Genomic DNA, 11,702 nt, shown 5'->3' with positions numbered 1-11,702 from the left:
TTTTCATTTTATTTTATTAGGTCACTACCTTTTAATCCTTAAAATAAAAACCACATTCATGTATCTTCATAAGACCCAAACTGGGAAATTTCCCAAATTTCCTAAACTTAAAAATTTCCTCCTTTTACACTATTCTAATATTCCTTGAACTTCTTCTCTAAAGATTCTAATCCAGTTAGAGTGGGTAACATTTGTATAACTTCAGGAAGTGATGTTCATTTTTACCTCCATCATAAGAACCAGGGGGCAGTATTGGCCTTATTTGTCACAGTATCATAATTTCCTAGCACACAATAGTTAATTAAATGTTAAGAAATGTTGAAATGAATGACTTAATTGCCTGAAGAGAACAGACTCACAACCCTTTGATCAGCTTATAAAAATACTTCATCTTTGACCTGCAGACAAAAAAACCTTAGAGACTTGGGTGTCAATGACCATGAGCACGTAGGGGCTGAATGCTGGAAAACATGATGACACAAGCCCAGAGCTGTTCACCACCCACTGTCCTGGAACTGCAACTATAGTCATCCAAAAAGTCAAAATGCTATAGACAGAATAAAAGGTAACATAGAAGCATACCAAAATCAGGATAATTTATGTGGCTCTGGCCTCATGGGAGGGTCTGGATGAAAGTCTGTTGTTATGAATGTGTTAGACTCGCTGCTTATGCCTGAGCAGGACAAGGACCATGGAGCCACTGGCATACACCATGAAGCCCAAACTCAGAAAGTGGGGGAGATAATACACAACTGTATATAACAAGCTTAATTTCTCTGCCATTGTCCATTGATTGGGTACATAATTGTTTTCCCCACTAAGGTTCTTGCTATTCAATGGCCTACTTATCTCAGTGAGAAGACATGTATTTATCAAGAGATGTAGGATCCAGCAGAGGAAACAGCAGAAGACAATGCACTTGGGGGATCTAATCTTGAGCTCCATCCACCTACAAATGTTAGGGTTCAGCTTAAAGGCCTGAAAGCCATTGAGGAGATAGATAGTGCTGAAGGAAGCCCCTATGCCCACTTTGTGAAAATAAAACATACATTTACAGCCAGCATCATCTAGAAAATGCTTTAAATTAAAAGCCACTATTGTTTGAGGAATCCCTTTGGAGAAAAGGACCAGGTTGTTGGCTAAGACCAGCTGGTTGAGAATCAGTTCTGTGGGTCTCAACTTGTGTCCAGCAAGCAAAGAGAAGTTATATAAACCAAGGAGGGAGGAATTTTCCAGAATCTCAACTGCAGTCTGAGTGAGGAAGATAATCCCCAAGTCCAATTTTCCAGAACCCATTGCATCATATCTACAGGTGTTAACTGTAATCAAATTCAGAAGAATGAGGGAAAAAAAGCAGAAATAAATTACATGCCATCGCTATATAGAGTACTTTTTAGGATTATCCTAAACCATATTTTATCATTTTAAGCAGGCCGTAACACTTTATGCTCTTTTTGGTACAAAGTAATTCACAGATGAATAACATTAGAAATAATCTCAGATGACAATCAAACTTGCGAAGCAAATAGAATTTAATTATTCTAATCCAATAAAAGAAAGAAAAATTACGAAAAATTACATACAATGATAGAGGTGCTAATTATTGATACAATGGCAATTATGTTACAACACATGTGTACCAAATTATTTCCATTAAAATATGTCAAAATCATTTCAAAAATATAAAATCTATCAAAATAAAAAGAAAGGAGGAAAGACAACTGCCAAGTGAGCAAACAAACAAACAAATAAAGAAAGAAGCAAACAAAAGAAATACCCTGGGTATCTATGTGTCCTGGTCTGGGTGAATGAATGAGAGCACACTGCACACAGTTCTCCACAAAGAAGGGTAAGGTGATCTCTGTACAATGAGCCCATCGGTATTGTTTAAATTTTTTTTCCAGTATGATTCAGAAAACAGGAAACACCTTGGGCAAATTTTGGTTGCTCTTGTGTGTTTTTTCATATCAAAAAAACCCTAAACGAATGAAGAAAAAGGCATTTAGCTGCCAAACCATGCAGGCATACAAAAATGAACTAAGGACACAACTTACAACATGTACCAGACACCCCAGTTCTTTGTGTATTGTAGTTTATATACCCACCGCCATGGTAAAACTTTCTGCCTCGGTCTATTAATGTACTTTTTTATTATGGTTCTTTTTAATTAAATTTATTGGGGTGATATTGGTTAATAAAATTATATAGGTTTCAGGTATACAATACAATAATATGTCATATGTATATTGCATTGTGTGTTCACTATCCAAAGTTAAATTTTCTTTCATCATCATATATTTGACCCTCTTAACCATTATCTACCTCTCCTCCCACCCCCCGCCCCACTACCACCTTTCTCTCCGGTAACCACTAAACTGCTGTCTGTGTCTATGAGTTTTTGTTTGTCTTGTTCATTTGTTCCTTTCAGCTTTATATCCCACATATAAGTAAAATCATATGATTGTTACCTTTTTCTTTCTGACTTATTTCTCTTAGCATGATAATCTTAATATCCATCCATGTTGTTGCAGATGTCAGTATCATCTTTTCTTATGAATGAATAATATTCCATTTTTTATTATGCTTCTTGTTTTGTACTGTTGACTTTTCTACTTTGTTCCATTTTAGCCTAAAGCTTTCATTACTACACATCATCTTCATTCTCCTTTAGCTTGAATTTATTTTTTTATTATACATTTACTTGAGAAATGTTGGAAATATTATGATTTGGATTAGAATAATGTTAAAAATGTACCTATATTGTAATAATAATTTTATGAATATAATCTTGGGCCATGGTTTCTATTTGATGGTTTATTTCTGATCCTAATATTTTAAGATTTTAAGCTTTGCTTTAGTTTTCCTTAAAATTACCTAATTTATGTGTAATTTTACCAAATTTTAATACATAACTTTATTTTTTAATGTAGCAATACCAACAGATTTTTGCCTTTATATATCTCTTGGATATTATTTAATTGAAAATTATATAGAGATAATTAGTGATTCACATGAGGCTGTAAAAAACAATACAAAGAGATCCCATGACCTCTTTACTTAGGCTCCATCAATGATCATTGTTCATGACAATGAGTGTGTGCTCTGATCTTATTCAGATTTCACTACTCTACTCGTGTGTGTGTGTGCACGTGCGTGTGTGTACACTTGCACTTCTCTGGGTTTTAAAGCTATTTGAAAGCTTTTTCTTTGGATAAGACATAAGGCCAATACAAAACAAAGCTACCATTTTCTTTCATTTTGCTTTTTAATTTATTGAGTTTTAAATTTCATTTTGACTTGACATTGTTTAAAAATTATGTGAAATACTTCAAGTGTTACAAAGTCAAAGTTGTAATACCAGACAAAATGATAAACATTTATATTGGTCCTTCCACTCTGTTAACACTCTGTTCCTTTATTTAATTTATTAAAACTAAGAAATACATACATACTGTACTAAATATGATGTTTTACCTTACAGAACTGAAATTTGCACATGGAAGTGGTGTCTGGAGCATTACAACTTAGGAGTTAGTGTAAAGTGATGGGAAATAGATTCTCTAGAATCAGGTGGGTGGAGGTGGTGAAGGAAATCAAAAGGTTATAAATCTGTAATTGTGTATTTTCATGGATGTTAACTAGATTTATTGTGGTGATTACTTCCCAGGATATACAAATATTGAATGCCTCAAATGCTTTATTTCAGTTTTATTGAATGAAATATTTTATGCTAAATTTTAATTTATTATAATATTTAGTTATCTTATTTCATTATTATAAAATAAAACACCATTATTTTGGACCATGTACTGTGATGATTTTCCCAGCACAAAATTATAAAAAAAATAATTTGATATTTTTACATAAGGGACTAGTCATTCTTACCTTTTAAATAGTGTGTTATTTAGTTCTAATTCTGAGGTTTAAATACCTCTATTTCAATTTCATGTAACAAATAGACAGTTTTTCCAGAAATTGATTATTTGATCAGGAAAAAATATATGCATATACAAATGTACTTATTTCTTGTGATGATGTTTTAAGATTTACTGTCTTAGCATCTTTCAAATATGCAATCTAGTATTTTTGACTATAGTCACCATGCTGTATATCAGATCTCAGGATTCATTTATTTTATAACTGGAAGATTGTGCCTTTTGATTCCCTTCACTACCTCCAATCATCTGATTTTAGAGAACCTGTTTCCCACCACTTCACACTAACTCCTAAGTTGTAATGCTCCAGATATCCACTTCTACATGGAAATTTCAGCTCTGTAAGGTAAAGTGTCATCTTTATTACAATATTTATATATTTCTTAGTTTTAGTAAATTAAATGAAGAAATAGGATGTTAACAGGGTGCAGGGACCAAAATAAACATTGACGATTTTATCTGGTGTTACGGCTTTGGCTTTGTAACAATGTAACTATTTTATATAATTTTTAAATAATGTCAGGTCAAAACAAAATTTAAAACTCCATAAAGTAAAAAACAAAATGAAAGAAAATATGAGTTTTGTTATATGTTGGCCTTATGGCTTATCCAGACAGAGAAAAATCCTTCAAGAGAAAAAAAAAATGGTGTAGATCATAGAGGCCTTGTTCATCCCTCTTGCAACCAAATCAAAGTTGTGACAGAAAACATGGGGCAAACAGCAAGCAGTCACCTGGGTTTTAGACGAACAGAAGCACTACAAACTAGGAAGAGAAATAATTAATCGACCTGCAATGGTAGAAGGTAGGAGGGGGCAAAGACATGAGGCTGCCAGGTCCAGAGAGGCTGAGTGGGACAGATGCTGTGGCAGTGGCAGATGGCAGCTGTAGACACTTCTTAAAGGGGCCATGTCCAAGAGTGGATTTTCGTGGTGATGGACATACTCACTCTATTCCTCTGTTGAGCCCTGCCCCACACCCAGTGTGCAAGGATGCAGTGCTGCCAATACTGAGATGTCATCAAATTGGATAATAGAGGTCACTCCATCCAGAAGATTCCCTGAAACTCCACCACCCTAACTCATGGCCTCACCCAAGTTATATCCAGGTGTATTCTTGGCAAGTCTGGTTCTCATTGCTGAGCAGTGCCAAGACACAATGGTGACAGCTGGCCTCATGAATTAGGTAATGTTAAGGAAAACTAGAAGTAAAATTGAAAACTCTGTTAAAATATTTGGTTCAGAAATAAAACGTAGCAAATAGAAAACATAGCTTAAGAAATATTCATAAAGGTATTGCTACAATATAGTTACCCTATTTAACATGATTTTAATCCAAATCATAATATCTCCAATATTTCTCAAGCAATTATAAAATTTAAAAATGTGTAGTAATGTAAGCTTTATGCTAAAATGGAAAAAAGTAGAAAAGTCAATAGTACAAAATGAGAGGCATAATAAGTATACATATTTATATATGCATATATTTTTCCTTATTAATATAATCAATTTCTGGAAAATATCTATTTATTACATAGTAGTAATGTATCTAAAAGTAGAAATAGAGGTATTTCACCCTTACAATTAGAACTAAATAACTGGATCTAAAGATAAAGAATAACTGGGATCCTACATAAAAACATTAAAGCATATTTTCATAATTTTGCGTTGGGCAAATTGTCACAGTACATGGTATAAAACCAGGGCATTTTTACTTTACAATAATGCAATAAGAAGATTACTAGATATTATAATAAACAAATTAAAATTTAACAAAAAAATATTTCATTAGATAAAACAGAAGAGGAAGCTATCAACTATTATCTCAGGAACAAAACTAGATAGACTATCCAAATCAAAACAAATGTTGACAGCATATATAAACAGGCAGTACTCAACAAACACTCACACATTTATCACATATGTACATCTCATAAGTGATTATAAAAAACTGAAAAGGGTATTTTATTATTTTCAAGTCTATATATATCAATTTTCTAAAATATTACAGTGGATTATATTTCTCTGATACAAAATTTCATTAATCATTCCTGTCACAAATCATAATTAATAAAATAAGGTTAAAAATTAGAGATTCTTAAGGACACTGAAAAATGAGAAGATAGTTAAAATTTTGTGGGGAGTGCCCAAATTTATTCATATTACATCTGACAATGGTGACCTTACTGAGGGTGTGGATGACTCCACCCTTGAAGGACCTGCAGTGCCTGGAGAAGGGAGTGATAGTGAAGGAAAAGACAGTGTGGATAGAGTTAGAAAGTGTATCCGGAGTTGTGCGCACCAGGAAGTCTGTGTTCTGATCTTTGTTCAGTATTTGAACAAATGTTTATTGTAGAGTTTATGTGTTTCAGGCACATTTCTTGGCATATGGAATCTATCAGTGCACCAAATAGAGGTAGACATCCTGGAACTTTCTCTCTGGTGGAAGACAATGAACAATGCGTGTGTGATATGAAGTCACATAGCAGGTGAGAAAGTGATAGATTCTATGGAAATAAGGAGAGCAGGGTGCAGATGACAAAAAGTTTGGGAGCTTGTACTGAGTTCAAATTGTAACTTACATGTCAGTGTTTGAACTGATAGTTAAATCACATTTGAGCAAATATTTGTTATCTATTTCCATCCCTAATGCACAAAATTTGAGCTTCAATAAAATACCGAATAAAAGTACAAAGAGCAGCCATCCTTTTTTATGTTTCCATCTCATGGGAATATTTTAGTAATGGACCATGATTTTGATATTTAACACTAGATTTTTGTCAATGTTGTTTATGAAATTAAAGGTGATCCCTTTTATATTTTTTGTTTATATATGTTTGCGTATATGTATATATGTATATAATTTTCTAACATTTTGAACATTTTGAGAGTATGTTGAGAAAATTTTAACCCTTGGCCAAAAAATACTTTGATGTATATTTCCTATGTAAATGAACATTATCCTACATAACTTGAGTACAGTATCTAAAATCAAGAAATTTAATCTTGATAGAATAATAGCAATCCACAGACCATAATGGAATTTATGATTAAATACTATATATGCATCCCCTTTTTGTCTTACTGGGAATTATTTACCATTCATTATTTCATATGTAACAATATATAAGATTTTAAAATTATTTTTAAAACATAGATCAACTTTTTTGACTCTGCATTCGAATGTATGTATTTTTATTTTTATAGGTTTCCACTTAATATGTGATATTTTATATGTATTTACTCCAAAACTTTGTCTTCATATTTTGAAAAGTGATGTACATATGGAAAATAACACATTTACATGGTCAGTTTAATAACTATATTTACACTTAAGATCTATTTAGATCTATTTAAATCTTTTTTTTGCTCATCATGTTTTATGCATTTTTATTGGAAAACTATTACAATAATCCTTGTGCATGCCAAGGAACCTGGGATTCTAAGCTGGATGTATTCTTTATTATTATTATCATTGTTATTATTATTATTAAAATTATTGGAGTGACATCGATCAATAAAATACAATGTTTCAAGTGTACATTCAACAGTATGTTGTGTATATATATATATATTGCATTATGTACTCACCATCTATAGATAGATTTCCTTCTATAATCACATATTTGACCCCTTTTACCCCATTTACCTATTTAATTCTTAACCTAGGTCAATAAATGGAATTTTCCTAGCACTCCAGAAGCCTCACAAGCTTTCTTCCCAAAACTTAACAGTTTTCCAATATTCAAAATATGCATTTCCTTGTTTTTCTTGATAGTTTTACCAACTGTGTGGTGAATACTGACCTAACTAGTAGAATTTTGCCTTTTTGGAAACTTTGTAAAAATGAAACCTGTGGACCCAGAAAAAGAAGATACCTACCAACAAGGGCTCCCGATTGTTATCTGGGCTCAAATAAAAAAAAAAAGAGAGAGAGAGAGAGAGAAGTCTAGCAGCCATTTCTAAACAAGGGGTTCTCACCCAAGTCACACTACAGGAAGAAGCCTACACTAAACTGCCTGCCTCTTGCTTTGCACTGCCTGCGTGCACTGTATAAGGGTCAGTCTGAGTCGGCCCTTATAAAGCAGTTCCTGGAATTGCATTTCAACCAATAGAACTGAGGTTCTCACTGTCCAAGAGCTGCGCAGGTATATCTCAATTAGTATTTATCCAAAAAAGCAGCTCTATTCTGACCAATCAGGACAGCACCTTTTGGACCAATTAAAATGTCAGAATATGGAGTCTTAATTTGCATGAAGACAGACAAATCAGAGGTCAAGGGAGGGAAGCACACTTTCATTTTCCACCAAAGAATGAAGACTATGTTCCCTGCTGGAGTTGAAACACTAAAGAATTCTCATGAGACCAGAGCAGAGCAGGGCAGGTGAAGTTGCCTCACCCCAGGGCTACTTCACAGCCATACTGTTCCACAGCCATGCTATTTTATAATTGAGTTGTAACACTATCGTGCTGTTCCACAGCCCTGCCGTTCTCACAGCTGTGCTGTACAACAGTTGAGCTGTTTGCACTGAATAAAGTCCCCTTCTTCACCACACCCCAAATTAGGGATGCCTATAGATGTTAAACTGGCACCACCAACCATTGGTTGATCAACCATATAATAAGGATTACTATGTGCCTTTCTCTACTTAGGTACTACCATGTTTGTGAGTTTACATATGTTTTGAGTTTGTATTTACATTGGGTTTGAACACAAAAATGTTTTAATGTATGTAGGACAGTTGTATGCTTGGAATCACAGAAATATTGCCACCATTATTTCCCTGTGTAAGGGAAGCCTGACATCTTTCCTCTTTGCCTGCCTATCACAGCCTCTCTGTCATCTTCTCTAGTTTGTCCCTGAACCTCACGGTTATCTGCAACTGGCAATCAGATAGTGAAAATAAACACCCAGCTGCTGAGTGGATGACTGGGGTGTGTGTGTGTGTGTGTGTGTGTGTGTGAGAGAGAGAGAGAGAGAGAGAGAGAGAGAGAGAGAGAGAGAGAGAGAGAGAGTGTGTGTGTGTGTGTGGGAGAGAGAGAGAGAGAGAGAGAGAGAGAGAGAGAGAGAGAGAGAGGTGCTGATACGTGCATTTCTCTTGATTAGGGATCATGCTTTACTAAGAAAAATCTGATAATATATCTGCATTTCCATCATAAGCAGCAGGCTCTTAATACTTTCCTGCCATCAAGAGAAATTAATGTCTCATTTTCTCTTCCATTTATAGACATCAAATATGTGAAAGTAAATAGTGCTGAAAGATAGTAGGAGTCTGACACGAAAAGTAATCAGGAACTTTAAAATTCTTGATATATACATCAAACCAAAAAGCTTCTGCATAGAAAAAGAAACCATCAACAAGGTAAAGAGAATCATCTAAATGGGAAAACATATTTGCAAGCAACACCTCTGATAAGGGCCTAATATCTAAAATATACAAAGAACTCATATAACTTAATAACAACAACAACAAAAAAAACCAGTCCAGTCAAAAAATGGCAGAGGACCTGAACAGACACTTCTCACAAGAAGACATATGAATGGCCAACAAATATATGAAAAGATGCTCAACATCACTAGCTGTTAGGGAAATGCAAATCAAAACCACAATGAGATACCATCTCACACCTAATTAGAATAGCTATAATCAACAGGGCAAGTAATAACAAATGCTGGAGAGAATGCAGAGAAAAAAGAACCCTCATACTCTGCTAGTGGGACTGCAAATCGGTACAGCCACTATGGAAAACAATATGGAGGTTCCTCAAAAAAGTAAGACTTGATTTACCACATGACTCACCAATCCCTCTCCTAGGTATTTATCCCAAAGACTTGAAAACTCATATCCAAAAAGATACTCGCACACCGATGTTCATAGCAGCATTATTCACAGTGGCCAGGACATGGAAGCAACCGAAGTGTCCTACGATAGATGATTGGATTAAGAAGATGTGGCACGTACACATTTGTACCACACTGTGGTACACAATAAAATACTCAACCATATGAAGAGATGAAATACTGACATTTGCAACGACATGGATGGATCTTGAGATAATCATGCTAAGTGAAATAAATCAGACAGAAAACATTGAAAACCACTGATTTGACTCATATGTGGGAAATAAAACTTGACAAACAGACTCATGGACACAGACAGTGGATTAGTAGTTACCAGAGGGAAGGTGGAAACGGGGAGGTAGATAGGGGTAAAAGGGGTCAAATATGTGGTGACAGAAAGAATTCTAACTATGGGAGGGGAACAAACAATGCAATATATATATATATATATATATATATATATATATATATATATATATATATGTCTTACTGTTAACTTGTACACCTGAAACTTATTGGATATCGTTAACCAAAGTCACTGGAAAAAAATAAAATTCAAAAAAAATTCTCAATATAAGTATAGTCTTGTAATTTGTTTTAAATGGCTTGTTCTAATTCTCTGTTCTCTAAATTCCTGGGTTGATCCTTCTCCTCTCTTCCCACACTCAGTTTAAGACAAGGGGTTTTTTTGTAATTAAAAAAATCTTACCAGAGACAACTCAGGGGCAGTTTCATTTCCCTCTGTCCGGGAGCAGGAGACACTTAATTTAGATCTTCCCCATATCTGCACAAATCTCTTGTGGTCAGAGGAAATTATGAGCCACAATCACATGTGAATTGTGGCTCTTTGGAAGATTGGAGTGTCATCACCAGAGCAACATGGTCGTCTTGGTTTCAAGAAACTTTGTTAATTCCCATACTTTGTCTATGGGCATGTCTTGTGTTAATGAAATTCATTTTATTAATATTGTTTAACACACAAATCCATGCTCTGTATAAATCTATACTAAGTACTAGAAACTTGATCAAATTCAGGTTCACATTTACTCAGCACTCTTCACAAGCAGTGCAGTGTCCTTCCTGTTTCGTTCTGGTGCAGCCATGCCAGCTGTCTCCCCTTCTGTATTATGAAGTTTGATCAGCAGGTACATGTGGTATCAGTTTCCCACAGCCCTCATCTGTTGGTTCAGCAGCCATTGATGATCACAGACTAAATGAAGCACTTCATTCCATACTGCGAAATGTTGATATTCTGATTCTATTACTGTTTCTGTATTTACTACCTGGAATTCTTTTATAAAGAACTTACCCTCATTGCCTATTTGGTACCCTGAAATACAGTCTGTACAGCAAAGGCAAAAAAAAAAAAATGATTGACACTTTCCCTTTATTTATCCACTTTAAGAAAAGTGAGTTGGTTCCTTAACATCCTCCTGTCATTGTGAATCGAGGCCCTGGTCTTGTTGAAAGCTGTGTCCCATTAAAATGACATCAGCTGTCTTTAAGAATGTCTTTGCTTGCTGAATCGGTAATGTTTCAGACATTTCCAAACCTAGACCTAGAATTGGCAATTTTTTTCAAGAACTTTACCTTTTCATTGAGAGATGGCATTTTGAGAACACAGTTGGGTAATGAGAGTGGCAGTCACTCAGGAGTTCATCACATTATTTAGGCTTGTCCAATGGAAAGAGAATGTACATATGATGTGATACAAATCGAGTATACATTGGGTCAGAGGTGGCTTCCACACAAATTTAAAATCACAGTGTTTTTGCATAAATGTATTGCCCTTATATTTCTATATCTTTTCTCTTTTTGTGAAAACCCTAGTTTCCAATTATAAAATGTTAAGGCCTTTTCAGATATTTTTATCTTGATGTATAATTACAAATATAGTCAAAACTTTTTTTCCTGTGTGATTCAAATA

The 11,702-nt window shown here is 34.4% G+C and overlaps 1 protein-coding gene across 1 annotated transcript; it reads right to left on the bottom strand.

The window, feature by feature from the left end:
* Positions 1 to 387: 387 nt before the first annotated feature.
* LOC107502289 (vomeronasal type-1 receptor 1-like) lies at positions 388 to 1,296 on the bottom strand. The gene is given in 1 exon segment (XM_016129349.2): positions 388 to 1,296. A coding segment is annotated over 1 exon segment (909 nt).
* Between the last annotated feature and the right edge of the window lie 10,406 nt (positions 1,297 to 11,702).

This window comes from Rousettus aegyptiacus, unplaced genomic scaffold (genome assembly GCF_014176215.1).
Source record: "Rousettus aegyptiacus isolate mRouAeg1 unplaced genomic scaffold, mRouAeg1.p scaffold_m13_p_14, whole genome shotgun sequence".
Classification (NCBI taxonomy): Eukaryota; Metazoa; Chordata; class Mammalia; order Chiroptera; family Pteropodidae; genus Rousettus; species Rousettus aegyptiacus.
The sequence above is the reverse complement of the archived record's forward strand: the minus strand, read 5'-3'. Positions and strand labels throughout refer to the sequence as shown.